Here is a 22434-nt window from a genome sequence, read left to right as displayed (position 1 = left end):
TGACAGCTTTTGTAATTTGACAGTTATTTACATCACTTTTCAGTGAGACATGGAATACCATTGCATCTGTTAATGTCACCATCTGTTATTTGTTGACGTTTTCTGCCATTTCACTAATGTGTTTCTCCACTGATCTGTCAGACAAAGATACGTCTTTAATTCTGAAGAAGATCATGTGTTCACTGTGCAAACCGTTGAACAAAACATCTGAACAGCTGAGAAATCCTTTTATACATTCCCGGTCTGGAAATGTCTTTCCATGTTTTGCAACACATTTTACGATTTTGTAACTTTCCTCTGTGGGTCATTTTTACTGACACAAACATTTGCAAAGACACTGCTTTGCTTTCTGTGTGTCGCAATGGCCAGTTTAATTGACTCCTCCTTGTCCGCTTCGTCCTTGAAGTGTTTATCGTGCTTTGTTTGAAAATGTGATTGGATACGTGATGTGTGGCAAACAACACTTCACAACATAGAGCAGAAACAGCACGGTCTTTATTTTGAACAAATCTGTTTTCATCTCTTGAGGAGGGATAAAATTAGTGAACATCAAACTTTGCTTTCTGAAGAACCACTATTTTGCCCCCCAAAAAACACCTTATCAGTGGAATTTATCACGAGATTTCCTGAGAATCAAGATTGGCTGACCCCACCAAACGTTATGGAGTTAATAAACCAATTGAATCGTAGCTTTTTGTGAATCATCATGTGCAATTTAAGGCTGACTGAACGAATAAAAGATTTTCCACAAACTGTGCATTTGTACGGGCGTTCTCCATTGTGAATCATCATGTGTGTTTTAAGGCGACATGGGTGATTAAAATTTTTTCCACAAACGGTGCATTTGTATGGGCGTTCTCCATTGTGAATCCTCATGTGCGTTTTCAGGTCGGTTGAACGAATAAAAGATTTTCCACAACTTGTGCATTTGTATGGGCGTTCACCATTGTGAATCATCATGTGTGTTTTAAGGTCAAATGAACGAATAAAAGATTTTCCACAACTTGTGCATTCGTACGGGCGTTCTCCATTGTGAATCATCATGTGTGTTTTAAGGTGACATGACAGATTAAATTTTTTTCCACAAACTGTGCATTTGTATGGGCGATCATCATTGTGAATCATCATGTGTGTTTTAAGGTCGGATGAACGAATAAAAGATTTTCCACAAACTGTGCATTTGTACGGGCGTTCTGCATTGTGAATCTTAATGTGTGTTTTAAGGTCAGACGAACGAATAAAAGATTTTCCACAAACTGTGCATTTGTACGGGCGTTCTCCATTGTGAATCATCATGTGAGTTTTAAGGTCGGATGAACGAATAAAAGATTTTCCACAAACTGTGCATTTGTATGGGGGTTCTCCATTGTGAATCTTCATATGTGTTTTAAGGCTGGATGACCAGTTAAAAGATTTTGTACAAACTGTGCATTTGTACAGGCGTTCTCCATTGTGAATATTCATGTGTGTTTTAAGGTCAGATGAACGAATAAAAGATTTTCCACAATTTGTGCATTTGTATGGGCGTTCTCCATTGTGAATCATCATGTGAGTTTTAAGGTCGGTTGAACGAATAAAAGATTTTCCACAACTTGTACATTTGAATGGGCGTTCTCCATTGTGAATCATCATGTGTGTTTTAAGGTGAGATGAACAAACGAATGATTTTACACAAATTGTGCATTTGTACGGGCGTTCAACATTGTGAATCATCATGTGTGTTTTAAGTTGAGATGAACGAATAAAAGATTTTCCACAACTTGAACATTTGAATGGGCGTTCTTCATTGTGAATCATCATGTGTGTTTTAAGGTGAGATGAATAAACAAATGATTTCACACAAATTGTGCATTTGTATGGGCGTTCTCCATTGTGAATCATCATGTGTGTTTTAAGGAGAGATGAATAAATGAATGATTTTACACAACTTGTACATTTGTACGGGCGTTCAACATTGTGAATCATCATGTGTGTTTTAAGTTGAGATGAACGAATAAAAGATTTTCCACAACTTGTACAATTGAATGGGCGTTCACCATTGTGAATCATCATGTGTGTTTTAAGGTGAGATGAATAAACGAATGATTTTACACAAATTGTGCATTTGTACGGGCGTTCAACATTGTGAATCATCATGTGTGTTTTAAGTTGAGATGAACGAATAAAAGATTTTCCACAACTTGAACATTTGAATGGGCGTTCTCCATTGTGAATCATCATGTGTGTTTTCAGGTGACATGAATAAATGAAGGATTTTCCACAAATTGTGCATTTGTGTGGGTGTTCTCCAGTATCAATTATCACATGCGATTTTCGGGTCGACGACTGAGTGAACGATTTTCCATAAGTTTGATCAGCTTTCTTTCCTTTGTGAGACTTGTGAAAATTATTCTCCGCAAACATTTCATTATTCGGTTTGTCTTGTTTGTAAAAACTCCTCTTGCTCGCTTCAGTTGGCGGGTCTTGCGGGTGTGTGTCTGAGCTGTTCTGACAAGTCGCTGCAGTCTCTCTTGTAGATTCAATGGATCCACCTGTAAATGTAACATCACATTAACTATAAAAAAAATCAGATTCTGTACAATACTTGGAATATTATTCTGAGAAACGTACCCAAACATGTACAACTGTTTTTTTTACACCTATTTTTTGTATTGCAGTAAAGTAAAAAAAATATTCTTGATGTAAATATACATTATTCTGTGTTTAAGTTTGGGTTCTTCCCATGATATTCATACTTTAGGGTTAATTCATCCAATTATCAATGATGAGCCACGTGTTTGTTCCTGTAAATTGACAGCTTTTGTAAATGTGGGTGAAACAAACTGCTTTAATTTATTCGACAATTCATTGAAAACAATACCCCAAGTAGTCTTCAAATATGAATAATATATTAATAAAAAGGTGATGTTAAAGATTGTTGAAAGAAAACAAAAAAATCTGGAACTGTCGTGCTATCGACGTTGTATTATCTTATGTACTGTGGGAAACTGAATTATTCATTGAATTTATAATGAGTTAATATACCAATTTGCTTTCGTTAGTGCTTTAAGAAAGAATTTAACACATATATGCTGGGAAAGCGGGTCGGGAGGCATTGTACACATTCCTCAGTTGTCGTAAAAGACCTTGTAAAACCTTATCTATTGATTCACAGGCCCAGATGGCAAGGGCAAGAAATCACATCCTCTTTCCTCCACTCACCCAGGCAATCTGGAGCAAGCACCGATAAGCAAGCTCATCCTGTGTTTGTGATTTTAACCTTATAAAGTTCCATCTTTTAATTTCCTTTGAATTATTAACCACGCCCTGGTGAGATCACATATATACTCAATGTACTCTTTGTAAAATTAAGTTTTTGCTTGCGACCACTCCAAGCTAAGCTTCCTTATGCACAAGCTTGTCTTTTATTTGTTACGGAACAAACAGCTTAAACTGAACTAAAAGTTCTGTCTCGAGGTGGCCGAAACTTCCTCGACAGTACCACCCTAATACACCACCTTATTTAACATGAGCAAAGGTACCCAGCGTTGCTGGGAAAAGGAGGACCCCACCCCAACCCCTCTGGACTCCCACCACACCCATTCCCCTACTTCTTCCCACCCCTTCCTCTCGACTCCCACTGCAACCGGTAAGTCATGAAATGTGAAAAAAAATGTGTTTAAAACCACTAGAAAGGTGTATTATGTAATTCTTCTATGTAATTTATTATTTCCTGCGAATCATTGAAATTCAATCTCCTCTGTAATTCAAATGAATTTGTTTTCCTTTCTCTTTGTCCATCTTTCTTGAAATATACATACCATCATCACTTTGCTGAAGGGGATATTTAAAGTGAGAGGGGAAGAGAGGGAGAGGAAGAAAGAGAGAGAAAATAGAAGAGAAGGGAGAGAAAAGAGAAGAGAAGAGTAAGAGAGTTCTGCTTCATGAACAAAACACACACACACACACACACACCAAGAAAATGACCAAATACCAAGATTGCAAAAATGAAGTGAAAATATCTTGGAAGTTGAAGAGATCCAAAATTGTTTGTCAATTTGTTGCCATTTTTTTCTGTCACACCCACTCTTCAACGAGACAAGTTCATAAGTAAAAATGTAAAACTAGAGGGGGAGCACTCGGTAGAGTGCAAAACCTCCACCGCCAATACTGCTGGGTCACTTAAGTGAACCTGATATCCTATTCATTGAAGGTCAAAATGGATCAGACTCAACTGCACCACGATTGAATAAACTAAACAAGATCGACGCTCATGCAGAAATGCCAAAAAAAAAATCGAATTTCTTTTGAAAAAAAAGTTGCAAAATTTGTTTTTTTTTCTCTAACAATTTTTTTTTGGGGGGGGTTGGAAATCACTTAAAACATGTAGAAATGCAAAAATAAAATTCAAACATTTTTCAAATAAAATCGAAATTTTTTTGAAAATTTTTTTTTATTTTTTTGGACCAAGTCCAAAATCTACTGGCATGATCCTTGGACCATACCTAATCCCCCCACCAAGTTTCGTCGAAATCCGTCCAGGAGTTTTTTCCGTAATACTATTCACAAACAGACAGGGGTGAAAACAGTAACCTCTGTCCATCTTCAATGGCGGAGGTTAATAAATCAACAAAGAGTGTCCAATTAAAGACCAATTGGAATTGTAGCCGAGGAGTTTGCGAACAGGCTTAGTGGGGATTTGGGAGGTCTGCATGCGTTGACGGATCCTGAAGAGTTGTGGAGTACCTTCAAGACCACCATCCTTGATGTTGCCGGTAGATGTCTTGGAACTGACCATCAGGCAAAAAAGGAATTTTGTCTCTCAAGGGACACTGGATACCATTGACCAGTCACAGGGCCAGGCTGAATGGCAAAGCTGAGCTGTTCAGGGAGCTAAGGCATAAAACTACACGTGCACTTCGGGTGGACAAGGAGGCCTATGTGTGAGGAATCTGTGAGGGGTTAGAGCATCACCTGTGGTCAAGTGATTGTCATCCTACTTACAGGGGAATTCACGCATTGCGTTCGTCCAAGCCCATCCCTCGGTGAACTGCAGTTGGAGCAGAGGGTGGTGGGCTCTTGACAGAGGAGTCCGAAGTGAAGGCCTGCTGGGCCGGTTACTTTCAGCGGCTGTGCCAGGCTGAACCGCCAGCTGTAAAGTTGATTGTCAGGGGTGTTACTATCCCTATTGCTGATCCTCCAGTCAACTGTGGTCCACCTTCATTTGTGGAAGCACAGAGTGGTGATCCGGTTGAAATGGGATAAAGCTCCTGGGATCTGTGGTATACATGCTGAACTTATCAAGGCTAGTGAAAATGCTGTACCCGTGTCGTTGCATGCAAGTCTGTGCTCTGCCTGGAGCACAGGCATCATTCCAACTGACTGGAAGAGGGGCTTTGGCCCTCTCTGGAAAGGGAAGGGTGATCGCCAAGACGGCAACATCGACCGAGGGGTGACGCTGCTCTCAGTGCCGGACAAGGTCTTTGACCGGATAATTCTTGATAGGGTTCACCACCATCTGCTTGAGTACCACCGTCTAGAGCAGTCAAGTTTTACACCAAAGAGGTCAATGATTGACGGTATCCTTGCTCTTCGGGGTCCTCACCAAATGCAGATGAGAGTTTCGGCAGGGGCTGCTTGCAGCATATGTTGATCTCTGTAAAGTGTTTGGATTTACTGAATCAGATGACCCTCTGGAGGATTCTTGGTCTTCATGGGGTGCCACCAAAACTGATAAATCTGATGTCTGAAGGAAACTCTGGGACTGAGAGTGCTGTGAGATGTGGTGATACCATCTCTGACTTATTTCCAGTTGTTACTGGAGTTCGTCAGGGGGTGTGCACTGGCCCCCACAATTTTCAGCATTTGTATGGACTGGATTCTGGGGAGGATGTCGGAGAGATCAAGTTGCGGTGCATTGTTTGGGAACGTCAAGATCTCTGACCTTGATTTCACAGATGATGCAGTCATCTTTGTGGAGACACAAGATGTCCTTTTGGGGGCCCTCAAAGTGCTGAATGGAGTTGGAGCCACAGGGATTATGTGTTTCCTGGGTCAAATCTAATATCCAGCCTTTCAATGACATCTTAGATACTGCTATCTTGTCCGTACCAGTTTGTGGTGAGGATGTTGAGGTCACGGAGAGATTCACTTATATTGGTAGTGATATTCAGGTCTCTGGTGGCTGTGAGCCAGAGGTCATCACACATCTGGGTCAGGCCTGGGAGTCATGGATCCACCAGATCATGGGGTGTGGCACTGCCAGTACCTGAGGATGAAAGTCCAAGTCTTCAGGTCATTGGTGCTTCCAGTCTTGATCTATGGATGTGAGACTTGGACTCTGACCAGGGATCTGAGACGGAGACTTAATTCCTTTGGTATCAGGTCTCTTCAGAGAATCCTTGGCTATCGCTCGTCGGACTCTGTATCCAACGAGCGGTTGCTGAGAGAGACTCGGATGACATTTGTTACCTGCATAGTCCGTGAGCGTCAGTTGCGGCTGTCTGGACATGTGGCTCGTTTTCCTGACGCTGATCCTGCTCACCAGATTCTCTCAGTGAGGGAGTCTCATGAGTGGAGGAGGCCAGTGGGCCGACCACATGCCTCATGGTTGCAGCAGGTTGACCATCATCTCAAGGAGATGGGGATGGGCCTGGCATCTGCCTGGGGGATGGTCAGACAGAGGCCCCTGGAGTACCGGCGGAAAGTGGACACAGCGATGCGCTGCTCCGGTGCATGCGCCCATACCTGACCTGAACTGACCTGACTAGATTGACATTAATGTCATGGTCGGTTTTCACTTCCACTTTCACTTTCACAAATAAATCTGGAAAATGAAACTTTTATTAAATGCAGGCAGTCTTGTGTCACATACGATTGGCAATATTGTGTATTCAATACTATTAAAATAGCTAAACAAGAAAAAGAGCAATCAGAGATTGCAGACCCACCTCACCAGAACTTGTTTTGTGTGGTGCATTTTGTGTGGCCTTCATGTATTGGTGTGTGTCGTAATTAATGAGACATAATTAGAAATAGCACTTTATAACTGCTGGCAGTGATGACCGGGTACCAAGACGTCCCGCTTTGATGCAAACCCACTTTGATCTGACACTTGACACCGACCCATGATGCTTTTTTGTTATTATTGTATTGAATTTAGAATGGGATTAAAATAAATTAAATCCAAATCAAATGGAAGACCAAATAGGTACAGTCCTGCATTGGAGTAATCAGACGGAACCCAAACAGGCAAAAACTATGATGAAGTAATCAGGAGGAACCTGGATAGGATTCTCATTTCAGCTGCTGCTCCTCTTCCCTCAAACCCATCCAAGCAGAGCCAAATGAGCCTTATTCAAAAAATAATAATAATTTTTTTTTCAATCAAAAAACCCCAAAATAACCCAACTCAAAAAAATTAAATAATTTTGGCTGCCAGATAATGTGCCTGATCAAGTTGAAATTTAAAGCATGTACTCCCTATCACTACTACATCATAATTTTGAAGTTTCACATCAATTGATATCGTGGTTCCAGAGAAAACATGATTTAATATTTGTCTTATATCCAATATGGCTGTCAAACCATGTGACTCTTCAATTTTTCCTTTCCAAATTTGTACAAGCATGCCTTGGGGAGCATTTGTGTGAAGTTTCCCCTCGATCTGTCCAGCCCTTCTGGAGAAGAATTTTATGTTTTCGGGTAAATCCAATATTGCTGCCAAACCATGTGACCTATGACATCATATTTGTGAAACTTTTGCTCCTCATGGAAAGGCAGTCATTTGTGAAATGTTTCTAACCCTAACCCTCGACCTGTTCAGCTCTTTGAAAGATTTTTGAAGGTTTTAAAAACATTGTTTTTTCAAACAATATGGCTGCCAAATCACATGACCGATGATGTCATTAAAAAAGTTTGTGTGGACCATTTTATCCCGAGATGACCCTCAAAAATTTTCATCCTGATTGGATGTAACATTCTCCATATGAGGCATTCCATGTCAAGTGTACACACCCTCCCGACTAATACCTCATTTTCTCCCCATATGTTGGTCATTTATTCACTTGGGTGAAAAAAAACTCAAAATACCAACTTTTAGACCTGTGGGCCCATCGGGGCCCATTCTAGGGGCCCCCCCAAATTTGGGCGCCCCCAGCTGCCCCACAATCTTCCAGAGGCCATATCACAGGTTGTAGTGGTCCACTTGGCTGATCTTGGTATCAAAATGCTCGTAAAAGCGAGATCTTTTGAATCGCGTAAAGTAAAATCACTCCGAAACAGTAATTCAAAAAGTTATAGTTTTGGGCGCCCTTTGACCTTGGGCCCCCGCTCCCCAGCCAAACCGATGGTCCAGATTTTTTCGTGTGAGAATACCCTTTCATACACTCCAACACCTCAGCATAAATGAAAATGGGATCTCAATGGGTTCAAGTGTGATGATGGTTTTATTGTTCGGGGACTCGGGTGCTGGACACACAATACGCCACAATACATAGCACAATATTTGAACACAAATTTCCAACACACTATATCAGTATATTGTACATAAAATTTCCACATGCCGGAACTGGAAGCGATACTAGTACAAGTAAGAGTTTTTTCCCAGCATATTATAGTCAAGATTTTTTGCCAACCAATGTTTTATTTGACAGCTGTGTTTCTTTTTTACTGATTGTGTCGGTTGTACCTGCAGCAGTTTTTGGTTCTACGGAAAGAAGTACATCAGAAATGTCTAAAATGCAGTGATCTTCAATGTCAGGAAAAAAGAAACTATTTGCAGGACCGTCTGGATGAAGAAAATTCACTTTCACTTCATGAGTGTCCTGAAAGGCTTCCAAAATGCAGGCAAGCCACCATTTTCCATCATAGTGCACTGTGACATAACCTGAGAGTTTCCCGTAAAAAGTTGGTGTAGATTTTGAAATAGCTGACTCGATGCGGTGTTCCTCGCTAAGGCTGAATTCGCGTACTTGAAAGCAGTTTCAGAAATAGGGATGAAAGCATGAAGTTTTTGAGTTACAGCTATGGTTTTGGCCGTTTTTAACCATTCTTCCAGATTTCATTCAAACTCGTCATACGCCTCTTGGATCCCGTAACCGAACTTCATTTCATTCAAACCATTTTCAGCAAATGCGAAAAGATCTTTTGGAGAAATAATTTGACTGTCGAAAGGTCTATGCAGGCTCTCACGTGTTACTTCTCGTTTGACTGTACCTCCCACGCCATCTCAAGGGCCCTTGCCATGACTTGTGGCAAAAAATTCCATTCCGCATCAATACCATACTCTGATTTGTGACGACATAGGTTTATGAAGACTTTGCAATTCTTATATTGGCCAGCGCAACCATCTGAGAAATAGTAAAGTTTCTTTACATTTCCAAAGCTAGATTTCAAGTGTTCAATGAGCATTGTTAGGAAGGGTTGGACTGAGACAACGTCGTGAGTATTGCATTCTGATATAATCATGAACGAATCGTGGTTTAATTTGCCATCAACCGATTTGAAATAGTAAACCCAGGGGTGAATTGTCGCTTGAGAGCAGTTCCAATGGAATCCTTGGGCCACATCCTGTACGACAAACGAATAGTTCTCTGAGAAGTCTCCAATAATGACAAATTCTCCTTCACCGATTTCATCTTTCTTATTTTTCAGAAACTGAGATTGGGCCTTGGCAATGAAGTCATGTCTCACTAATTTCATCGCGCGTTCACAGAATTGATTAATGAATTCTTCCAAAGGCAGGACCATGGAGCTCAGTTCAGATCTGTCGGTGGATGTCCCTGTTTAAACTGAATTTCATCAATATCCTCAAGTTCATAAGCACTCAGTAGCACAGTTTTGAAGTCTTCAATTGATGGGCAACTTTCACAAGTTCTGAAATAACATGCCGGTTGTGCTGGGTTACAAACAATGCGTGCTATCACATGATGACAGTAAGGAAGTTTGGCTATCTGTGGCATTTTGGAACCAAACATCATGAGTTGAACCGCCTGAACCATACTGCCTGAACTGGCCAGGACACACTCCGAGGGACGGAGCATAGCGAACTTCGCGAATACAACTTTCAAGCCAGAGTTCTTCTCTTTGAATTTCTGAAACAGTTCGTTGAGATTGTTCAGCACCAGGCACTTTTGAATTTCGTCTTTTCCGTGTTCAATCCTGACCACCACACAGTCCTTTTTTCCCCGGCATTATTCGACTGCCTTCATCACTTCAGTAAAATTCGGTTACGGCGGATTTCACTTCGTCAGGCAATATTTTACCCTGTTTGGGATTTGGAGACGATAGCAGACCATTTTCTTTCTCTAAATTTTTGGCTTGCACAGCCATTCTTTGGGAGCAACTGAATTTACTCATCATCCCTCTGATGCTCATATTCCAAGCAAATATTGTCAGTATACGTATTTGCTCTGAACGGCTCGAAACAACGATTTTTTCTTTCAGGCTTTTGATCACCTCTGGCATGCAGTTCTCATCACATTTTGACGCTGTATTTTGTGTTTTCTCCGCAGTGCTTGGTCCAGCAATCAGTTCTAATTTCTTTCGCACAGAATCTTCCACTTTACTTCGCTTTTCAGAAACGTACCCTGGATGCCTTTCCGCCTTTCGTTTGTCGAATGGGCTTTCGCCTATCATCGATAACGACTAGTTTAATAGGTCAACTTCTGCTTCTCGCTCCAAAACCTCCTCGTCCTCATCTGTCGAAATAGATTCTGCAATGCCTTCAATAGTACCTTCTGATGATAATTTCGAACTGGTCGAAGATGATTCTTCAATACGCTCTGGTGACAACTGAGAAAGTTTTTTTCTGCATGAAGTACAAAGTCAGTCATCTTTTTTCACCTTTGAAGAAAATTTCATCAACATATCATTTGACACATTGCGAAGATCTTTTCATTGTTTCGTTTTATGGCAGCTGAACGGATCGCAACAGTATTTTCGGAACTCCTTTCGGTCTTCATTCGCCCTGCTTATTGCAAAATATGCAAAAACTAAGATTAGCCCATTTCTATCTTAATTTGATGATGGTTATACAAAAAAAAAATGTGCACTTAAAAATCAATAGACACAATAGGCAGAATAATTTTTCGCAAATGATTATATATATATATATATATATATATATATATATATATATATATATATATATATATATATATATATATATATATAAACATATAAACACACACACACACACACACACACACACAGTGGGGAGAACAAGTATTTGATAAACTGCCGATTTTGCAGGTTTTCCAACTTACAAAGCACGTAGAGGTCTGTAATTTTTATCATAGGTACACTTCAACTGTGAAAGACAGAATCTAAAACAAAAATCCTGAAAATCACATTGTATGATTTTTAAATAATTAATTTGCATTTTATTGCATAAAATAAGTATTTGATAAATCAGAAAAACAGAACTTAATATTTGGTACAGAAACCTTTGTTTGCAATTACAGAGATCAGACGTTTCCTGTAGTTCTTCACCAGGTTTGCACAGACTGCAGCAGGGATTTTGGCCCACTCCTCCATACAGATCTTCTCCAGATCCTTCAGGTTTCGGGGATGTCGCTGGGCAACACAGACATTCAGCTCCCTCCAAAGATATTCTATTGGGTTCAGGTCTGGAGACTGGCGAGGCCACTCCATGACCTTGAGATGCTTCTTGCGGAGCCACTCCTTCTTTGCCATGGCTGTGTGTTTCAGGTCGTTGTCATGCTGGAAGACCCAGCCACGCCCCATCTTCAATGCTCTTGTTGAGGGAAGGAGGTTGTTGGCCAAGAATTCGCGATACATGGCCCCATCCATCCTCCCCTCAATACGGTGCAGTCGTCCTGTCCCCTTTGCAGAAAAGCATCTCCAAAGAATGATGTTTCCACCTCCATGCTTCACGGTTGGGATGGTGTTCTTGGGGTTGTACTCATCCTTCTTCTTCCTCCAAACACGGCGAGTGGAGTTTAAACCAAAAAGCTCTATATTGGTCTCATCAGACCACATGACCTTCTCCCATTCCTCCTCTGGATCATCCAGATGGTCATTGGCAAACTTCAGACGGGCCTGGACATGCGCTGGCTTGAGCAGATGGGCCTTGCGTGCGCTGCAGGATTTTAATCCATGACGTCGTAGTGTCTTACTTATGGTTTTTTTTGATACTGTGGTCCCAGCTCTCTTCAGGTCATTGACCAGGTCCTGCCGTGTCGTTCTGGGCTGATCCCTCACCTTTCTCATGATCATTGAGGCTCCACGAGGTGAGATCTTGCATGGAGCCCCAGACCGAGGGAGATTGACTGTTATCTTGAACATCTTCCATTTTCTAATAATTGCGCCAACAGTTGTTGCCTTCTCGCCAAGCTGCTTGCCTATTGTCCTGTAGACCATCCCAGACTTGTGCAAGTCTACAATTTTGTCCCTGATGTTCTGAGACAGCTCTCTGGTCTTGCCCATTGTGGATACGTGGGAGTCTGATTGATTGAGTGTGGACAGCTGTCCTTTATGCAGGTAACGAGTTCAAACAGGTGCAGTTAATACAGGTAATGAGTGGAGAATGGGAGGGCTTCTTAAAGTCAAAACTAACAGGTCTGTGAGAGCTGGAATTCTGACTGGTTGGTAGGTGATCAAATACTTATTTCATGCAATAAAATGCAAATTAATTATTTAAAAATCATACAATGTGATTTTCAGGAATTTTGTTTTAGATTCAGTCTTTCACAGTTGAAGTGTACCTATGATAAAAATTACAGACCTCTTCGTGCTTTGTAAGTGGGAAAACCTGCAAAATCGGCAGTGCAACAAATACTTGTTCTCCCCACTGTACGTACACACACATTATATATATATATATATATATATATATATATATATATATATATATATATATATATATATATATATATATATATATATATATATATATATATAATAGTCCAGAGATGATGATTGTCAATTTCAGACATAAAGTCGCCTGCCAGCAGGTGACGTCATTGGAACGATGGCGGAAAACGTCGCCCAATGTCGAATCAAGAATTAGTGATATGTGGACCCCGAACAATAAAACCATCATCACATTTGAACGCATTGAGATCCCATTTTCATTTATGCTGAGGTGTTGGAGTATATGAAGGGGTATTCTCACACAAAAAAAAAAAAAAAAAAAAAAATATATATATATATATATATATATATATATATATATATATATATATATATATATATATTGGGATTATCGGTTTGGCTGGGGGGCGGGGGCCCAAGGTCAAAGGGCGCCCCAAACTATAACTTTTTGAAATACTGTTTGAGTGATTTTTTCTTTTTATAAAAGTGTAAAAAAGTGATTTTACTTTAAGCGATTCGAAAGATCTCACTTTTACGAACATTTTGACACCAAGATCATCCAAATCGGATCACTACAACCTGTGATAGGGCCACTGGATGATTGTGGGTCAACCGGGAGCACCCAAATTGGGGGGGGGGGGATAAAATGGGCCCCGATGGGCCCCCAGGTCTGAAAATTGACACATAATGTTTTACCCTGGATACAAACACTTGCACAACAAAAAGAGTGAAAACTGAGCCGATTTGTCAAAATTTCACTGAAAAATGTGTGCACTTGACATGGAACGCCCATTTGCAATTATGATGTCATAACAAAGGCAACTATGATGTCATAATCGTTCCCCATGAGTACTTACGAGGTGTCAAGTCAATTCTTTCCTTGGTGCATTTTCATAGATGCAGAGGTTCAAAGTTTTTTCCATTTTTCCAATCGAGTTGCCACACCACGTGGCCTATGACATCATAATTATCATGAGACAGTCTACCTGAGCAGTCGCACATATGGTGAAAATTAAGTCTCAATCCGCCAAGTGGTTGCGGAGAAAAGCACGAACGTTGTGTGCAGACAAACAAAAACAGACAGACACACAGAAAGAAACACAGACAGAGACAGACACAAATTGCAATATCCTCTCGTTTGGAGATAAATTGTCTTTCACTGGAAGATAGACCCATGGCTCAAAATACAGAGCAACTCGTTTGAAAGTTCAGATTCAGACTGGGTCACTCGAACCTGAACATGCTGCTTCTGCTCTCCCAATTCAGGCTCCATCCATTGGGACATTACTCTGTACAGAGTGTTGGTGCTGCCGAAGCAGTCTTCTTGGCTATTGGGCACAACCCAGGACAGGTCGCCACTCCAACGAAGGATACCAGCATGCTGGTACTCATTTTGCCGACCTCAGGATGACAGGCTGTCAATACCACTGGTATCAATTCAACAGCCAAGCAGGATTTGAACTCAGCACTGAAGGATCCCAAGCCCACCACTCTCGCCATGAGGCGAACACAAGGCAATAACTCAGGATGGAGGTCCTCAATGTCACACAAGAGATCATGGCCATCTCTCGAGACATATCTTGAGCTTCATACCCAGCCTGGCACACCACATTGCTCTTCAAACTCTCTGCCGATGGAATCCAAGGCCACCTCCACACAGAGCTGACTGACTTCCTCTACTCTCGTAGCAAACACGTGCCTCCCGACAGAATCCTTTAACTGCTCTCTCTGTCAAGGCGAGGGAAAGTAATGCTCTCCATGATAATAAATATTGAATTAAATCATCAACTAAAGTTCTTCCACAAAGAGAGAAAATAAAACATTTCCCCACAGGAACAACGTCGTATCAAAGGATTACGATAGCAAAGCATTATGGTCAAAAGAAACTGCCTCGATGTTACAAGATGCTTCTTACATGACCACAACTTCAGTGGGAATTTCACCACGAGCAAAAATCACAACAAACAAAAGAGAGAAGCCAAGAAAAATGTAGAGAACCCAAAATAGACAAAGTTTTCTCCCAAGCCTGCATTGATTAGCAAATTAACCACAACTATGATCAAACATGTGACTTGTGTTTTTGTCTCAAAAGTCAACCATCATGGAAAACCAAATGAGAAAGAGTGGCACATTAACAGATTTGCAAATTCAGAGAATGGAAGGAATAAACTAAAGCTTAGACATGTGACCATATGATAATGGGAATGGAAAGGATCAAAAGTCAGCAAGTGGAGAAAAGAACAGGAGTGGGTTTGGAAAAATCATCTGTTGAGAAATTGAATTGAAGTACTAAACCTGCAAGATACCCGGGAAGTATGTACACACATCCTTGTGCTACCTCGTCTCAGTTCAAACCTAGACTCACTATTAACTGCCATCCTGGTTTTCACATGCAGTGAATTCATCTGTGCATCCTTTGCCGCCCATTGGATGAATATGAAGTGTCCCATCTGATAGCAGTGGTCACGCTGAATTTTTTTTTGCTCCACCAGGCCACATTAAGAGATATTTTGGTGGCCCACATCATATTGGATGAGTGAATGAGTTCAGAAAGATCACTATACATGTTTAAATTACTATTTTACACAACATATCGATCAAATTTCAGTGCTTTTCACACCAGCAACCTCATAACTCGTAATGACAGAACACCACAGTCTGCTAATTAATAATCTACCCTAATTAATAATAATTAATGAGCGTTTTTGAGTCGATGCTTCAGTTGATGCACTGTTTGTTCGTTCATTCATTTTCGTTGTCATTTTTCCTGCTTCCGATGTTCCAGGTTCTGCCTCCCCAGTTTTCTTCTTTGCCATTGCGTGCTGGTGATTTTCAATTTCCTGATGCTTTTGTACATTACACTTCTTGAAGTTGGTGCACCCGGGGTGAAACACATTTTGTTTCCTTCCTCCGATCCTCCCAAATCCTCCCTGCGCACCTTGAAGAACATCACGTCCCAATCTTCCTGAACCAAGCCACAGAAATTCTCACTCTCTCCCAATCCGGTCGAGACTTCCTCATCCATTTCCCAAGTTTGTATTCCTGTTTGACCCACTCCCTATTCTCTGCTCGTTTCTTTTTCAGGTTCGATACATTTTGTGAATAACGCCACATGATGGAAACCTCAGTCCACGTCTTCTCTGAGATGGAGTCTCAGCACCATTGATCAAATGGGTCATTCCAGTCTCTCCTATAATAAGTCAGCTCAGAAGAAGTCATGCACGATACAATGATTTCTGACACGATATCCATGGGTTCAGATAACTGGTACACAGGGGCTCATGCACGGTGAAAAAAAAAAAAAAAAAATTTGTACTTCAAAAAATGCAAAGACAGTTCAAAAGTGTACTTCTACCACAAAAGAGGCTTGTGATGCAAGGTTTTCTCAACTCATGTCGGTAAGTAATGCTCTCCATGGTCATTGAGCAAACTGATATACTCGGGTTTCAAAATTTAAGTGTACAAAATCAAGTTTATAAATTATGACATCATAACTTGTAAGATTTAACAAAAATAACAAAATAGGAGAACAAATGAGCAAAGAGGAAGAAGAGGTGGTTTTCTCAGCTAGTGTTTTTCGTTCGTAGAAAACTATTTCTGCAGATACTCAGTGGAGAATCAAATTTTAAAAAATTGGATGAATCCCTGCTTTTCATTGCTGTTCATTGCACAGTTGCACCACATGCGGCCAACAATGTGATGCGTGCACGCTGCAAGTGCGGCCTTGCTTCTATATCAAAGTTCCATTCTGTATTGTTGGAGCAAGCCAGTGCGTGGCCGAAGAGTGGGAAATACACCACACCTCTCAAAAGTAAGCATTGCATATCTTGAAGATTTTGATACAAGTGGCCACGTGGGCCATCGCAGCTGGAGGTTTTTGTGGACCGACAAAGCTTTTGGTGGACATTGGCACCGGGGCCAACACATATTTCAAACCCTGGCTAGCATTAGTTAATGGACTTTTATGATCCCATGGTGTCTTTGACAAAGTCGGCGAGTTTATCCCCGAACCAGAAGAAATTTTTTTTTAAATCCTAATCAAACCTGCATCAGGAACAAACCCAGACATTCAACAATGCTGCAAACCAAGAGCCAAGTGTTGCACACAAAACGAAGATTGAAGTTCCTGAGTTCCTCCAAAGAACCAGCGTTCCATCTACGCTGTTGTTGACGATTCACCAATAAGTAATGAAACCAGTCCAGCGGCTGAGATGAGGTTGTAGCATTGGAGTTTTCATACTTCTGCTCCCTCAAAATGGCTGTAGCTGTTGAAGAGTTCAGATAGAGCTGGAAATAGCAAAGGACTTATCTTGTGTGGCATATCTTGGTTGCTTTATTCGGCTTTCTTTGACTAGAATAGCCGAGTGTTGACGAACTATATCATGATATTTGCAGCTGGGAATGATTGCAAAGTGTGAGACAATTTGGCGTTTCCTCCATTGACAGGTGAGAGATGTTATTTGGGCTTTTCACACAAGTGAATTGTAATGGACTTGGACTCCCAAACAACAGCATGAGAGCACCGGAGAGCAATTGTCTCCCAAGACACTGAGCAGAGGTGAATGTGCATGCCTGAATAATCCACCATCATGCTACGGTTTTACTAATTCCACACCACATGGCCGTTCCAGCGTGTGCAGTTGACCTCACGAGACAAATTGTCTTTCACTGGAGGATCGACCCATGGCTCAAAATACAGAGCAACTCGCTTGAAAGTTCAGATTCAGACTGGGTTACTCGAACTTGAACATGCTGCCTCTGCTCTCCCAACTCAGGCTCCATCCTTTGGGACCTTACTCTGTACAGAGTGTTGGTGTTGCCTAAGCAATCTTCTTGGCTATTGGGCACAACCCTGGACAGGTCGCCACTCCGACGAAGGATACCAGCATGCTGGGACTCGTTTTGCCGACCTTAGAAGGATGACAGGCTGTCAATACCACCTGGTATCAATTCAACAGCCAAGTAGGATTTGAACTCAGGACCCAAGGATCCCAAGCCCACCACTCCAGCCATGAAGCGAACACAAGGCAATAACTCAGGATGGAGGTTCTCAATGTCACACAAGAGATCATGGCCATTTCTCGAGACATATCTCGAGCTTCATACCCAGCCTGACATACCACTTTGCTCTTCAAACTCTCAGACTATGGAATCCAAGGCCACCTCCACACACGGCTTACAGACTTCCTCTACTCTCGTAGCAAACACGCGCCTCCCGACAGAATCCTTTAACTCCTCTCTGTCAAGGCTGGAGTGCCCCAAGGCAGTGTGTTGGGCCCAGTCCTATTCTTCACCAACATTCTCTCTGAATCTCTCGAAAATCCTCATTGTCTGTTTGCTGATGACTTCACCCTCTACCGTGGCAGCTTTCAGAGAGAAAAGTAGCAGCCTCCTCCCTCTCTTCAGACATTGATGGAATCACAAGCTGCTAAAAGATGTGGAACATGTCCTTCAATTCTGGCAAATATCACTTGGAAAAAAGGGATTGCATTCCAAAACAATCCCTTTTTCTGGTCATTCTGATTTTTTCCCCTTCTCCCTCACCTCTTTACATGTGTTAGTTGGTTGTTTTGTAACTTTCCTGTTTCATCTCACCTTTAAACTTCCTCTTGTTCTGATATTTCATTCAACTTGTGTGCATCTTGTTCACACCGATGTGTCGTTCTACTCTGCTGTTGTTGTTTCCCCTTTTCCATATTTCTCTTGGTATTTCACGAGCCTCAATCATGTATGTACAAAAATAATAAAACATTTTTAACGAAACAAGCACAGATCCCATCAGAAGTGAAGATCATCTAACTCACCATTCAGCTGGTCACTTTCCTCCTCTTCCAGACCAAAGGAATACTCATCCTCAATTTTTATCTGTAGAATGTCAGGAAATCCTTCCAGCTCTTCAACCTTCATTTCACACCCGAGCACAGTCGGCTGTTCCGATTCCGGCTGCACACGACAGGAATCCGTAAATCAGCGAACGAGAGAGTACAGTACACGGTGGGTGAACCTCTAAAGAGGTAGTAAACATACCATTCCTCCTGATGTTTGCTCCACCATGAGTACCTTGATCCCACACAGTACCTACATGTGAACTACCGCTGTACTTGAGACCTTATCCTTTGTCTAAATCAGTTACAGCATCTCACACAAACACGCACCTTTTGACACCACCCCCTCAAAAAAAAATTGTCCATGTTGCAGGATCTTCAGCCAATACTGTCATTGTATTCCATGTTGATGTAAATTTTGATTTTGTGACATATAAAACGTACAAATGTTTTGATATTGATATAAAATCTGAGCCTGTTCAGCAGTATTTGAACTAGATGGTATTCATAGAATACTGACCCAGCACAGTTAACGGTTTTGGAGATATAGAGGTGCAACGTTTTTTTGTTTTTTTCCAAAACGCCACCTGTACCACATGACCTATGACATCATGATTACCATTAAAATATTTTACAGGAGGAGCCGATCCTCTGGTGAAAATTTTGTGTCCATCAGACCAATAGTTGCTGAGAAAACAAATTCATAATCATTGGATAAGTGTTGTACTTGTCGAATTATGTCGTAATGAAGGCACTGAATACATCTTCATTAATACATCTTATTCCACATGGGGAGTAGTTGACAATGAGCAAGGTGTCAATTTTTTTCCCATGGAGTGATTTCAGAGATGTGGAGGTGCGAAGTTTTTCGAAGATGTCACCTGTACCAAGTGATATAAGATGTCATATTTATCATTAATATATTCTACAGGAGGAGGTGCTCCTATGGTGAAAATTTCATGTCAATCGGACCAATAATTGCAGAGAAATAAAATTCATACTGATCGAATAAAGCATTGCACCTGTCGAATTATGACGTCATAATTGAGGTACTGATGACATCATTAACACGTCTTATTCCCCAAGGGGTGTACTTGACAATTAGCGAAGTTTCAATTTTTTTCCATGGAGCAGTTTTGGAGATGAAGGTGTAACTTTTTTCGATTTTTCCAAGATGGCACCTGTACCATGTGACCTATGATGTCATAATTATTTCAAAAAAATTCTTCAGGCAGAGACACTCCTCTGGTTAAATTTTGCGTCAATCAGACCAACAGTTGCCAAGAAAATGAATTTTTTAAATGTAGACACACCCACACACCCACATACGTACACAACCAAATGTCAAACGTTGCTTTTCGTTTGGTAAGCACAGGGAAATGTAGACATTGTTTGGTGAGGTCTTACATACAAGGACAGAGGATGTGTTAATACAAATGGATATTGTTGTGAGTGGTATTAAACAAAGCACAAAAGGAACATGGGAACTCAAGAAAAACATGACATATATATATATATATATATATATATATATATATATATATATATATATATATATGTATATGTGAGGGGAGGAGTGAGGGTGAGATGGTGAGGGTGAGATGGTGAGATGGTGAGGGTGAGGGTGAGGGGTGAGGGTGAGGGGTGAGGGTGTGAGTGTGAGGATAACAAAGTAGATCCACCCTTTACCTTCTCACACGATTCGTCCTGACGGGTTTGGTTGAGATTTGATAATTAACTTCCGAACACATCGACCACAGACACACAGAGACACATAAACACTAAATTGCGAAGTTTAATATAACGACAGGGCCTACACTGATCCACCATTGTGATCCATGAGGTCCACAAATGACTAAAACCTCCACTGGTCACTTAACGGTCCGAAAAACATGAACATCGCGGGTCACGTCACGTGGTTACCCTTGGTGATCGCTGATATCTCGCGAAGAAACATGTTATAATCTGTAACACTAGTTTAATGTTACTCACGAAGATGTTTAAAAACCAGAAATGTTCACAACACAAAACTTCCTCGACTCACAACTCGCTTCGGGAAATGTTTCGTTCTCTGTTCGAGTCCCGAGAACAAGGATCCTCACGACTCTTCTTCTTCTTCTTATTCTCTAATTATACGTCACATGTCCCGAATCCCTCTCCATCGTTATCTCATCCCCACTGACGTGTATTATCAGCCGAGAATCTTATTAAAATTATTCTACACAAAAATATCAAAAGGTGCAAATAACGAGGAAAAAGAAGATTCGACAAGCCAAGCTAGTAGATACACTCCCTTGGTAATTTATTGGGAGCCACACAAAGGTCGTAGTAGTAGTAGTAGTAGTAGTAGTAGTAGTAGTAGTAGTAGTAGTAGTAGTAGTAGTAGTAGTAGTAGTAGTAGGAGTATTGGTAATAGTAGTAGTAGTAGTAGTAGTAGTAGTAGTAGTAGTAGTAGTAGTAGTAGTAGTAGTAGTAGTATTAGCAGCAGTATTAGTCGTCGGTGTCGTGCTTTTGTTGGAATTAACACAATTCGATTTAATGTGGCTCACTCTCCTCACCCCTGCAAGAACACGGTCAGGACTGCAGTCGGTCAAGTTGAACATTTTCAGAGAAAGGGAGGGGAAGAAAAAACAAATGACCAAAATAACACATTTACATGAATTAGACCAAAGTACCTTGTGGAGAAATACCACAAAGTACCTTGTGGAGAGATACTACAAAGTACCTTGTGGAGAGATACCACAAAGTACCTTGTGGAGAGATACTACAAAGTACCTTTTGGAGAGATACCACAAAGTACCTTTTGGAGAGATACCACAAAGTACCTTGTGGAGGGATACTCAAAGTATCTTGTGGAGAGATACTACAAAGTACCTTTGGAGAAATACTACAAAGTGCCTTGTGGAGAAATACTACAAAGTGCCTTGTGGAGAAATACTACAAAGTACCTTTGCAGAAATACTACAAAGTACCTTGTGGAGAGAGATTACAAAGTACCTTGTGGAGAAATACTACAAAGTACCTTGTGGAGAGATACTACAAAGTACCTTGTGAAGAGATACGAGAAAGTGCCTTGTGGAGAGATACTACAAAGTACCTTGTAGACAAATACTTCCAAGTACCTTGTGGAGAAATATTACAAAGTACCTTGTGGAGAGATACTACAAAGTACCTTGTGGAGAAATATTACAAAGAACCTTGTGGAGAGATATTACAACGTACCTTGTGGAGAGATACTACAAAGTACCTTGTGGAGAGATACTACAAAGTACCTTGTGGAGAAATACTACAAAGTACCTTGTGGAGAAATACTTCAAAGTACCTTGTGGAGAAATACTTCAATGTACCTTGTAGAGAAATACTACAAAGTACCTTTTGGAGAGATACTACAAAGTACCTTGTAGAGAAATACTACAAAGTACCTTGTAGAGAAATACTTCAAAGTACCTTGTGGAGAAATACTACAAAGTACCTTGTAGAGAAATACTTCAATGTACCTTGTGGAGAGATACTACAAAGTACCTTGTGGAGAGATACTACAAAGTACCTTGTGGAGAGATACTCAAAGTATCTTGTGGAGAGATATTACAAAGTACCTTGTGGAGAAATACCACAAAGTACCTTGTGGAGAGATACTTCAAAGTACCTTGTGGAGAGATACTACAAAGTACCTTGTGGAGAGATACTACAAAGTACCTTTGGAGAAATACTACAAAGTGCCTTGTGGAGAAATACTACAAAGTACCTTTGGAGAAATACTACAAAGTACCTTGTAGAGAAATACTTCAATGTA

At 40.9% G+C, this 22434-nt stretch overlaps 1 protein-coding gene across 3 annotated transcripts; it reads right to left on the bottom strand.

Moving 5' to 3' along the window:
- Nucleotides 1-473: 473 nt before the first annotated feature.
- On the bottom strand, nt 474-20816 carry LOC147009363 (uncharacterized). Of its 3 annotated transcripts, none has more exons than XM_085861861.1 (3): nt 20686-20816; nt 18621-18759; nt 474-2531 (listed from the first exon to the last, which is right to left on the bottom strand). In XM_085861861.1, the coding sequence occupies exons 2-3, from the start codon at nt 18721-18723 to the stop codon at nt 634-636; spliced, it is 2001 nt and encodes a 666-aa protein (XP_085717987.1). In that variant the 5' UTR covers nt 18724-18759; nt 20686-20816; the 3' UTR covers nt 474-633. The 3 variants fall into 3 exon arrangements, with proteins under 3 accessions (XP_085717987.1, XP_085717988.1, XP_085717989.1); XM_085861862.1 differs by lacking the exon at nt 20686-20816 and adding an exon at nt 20331-20652; XM_085861863.1 differs by lacking the exon at nt 20686-20816 and adding an exon at nt 13674-13769 and having other exon boundaries at nt 18621-18751.
- Nucleotides 20817-22434: the final 1618 nt, after the last annotated feature.

The sequence above is a fragment of the Eptatretus burgeri genome, chromosome 17, assembly GCF_056783735.1.
Source record: "Eptatretus burgeri isolate ZD-2024b chromosome 17, Ebu_testis_v1, whole genome shotgun sequence".
In the NCBI taxonomy this organism is placed as follows: Eukaryota; Metazoa; Chordata; class Myxini; order Myxiniformes; family Myxinidae; genus Eptatretus; species Eptatretus burgeri.
This window is presented reverse-complemented; position numbering and strand designations above follow the sequence as displayed.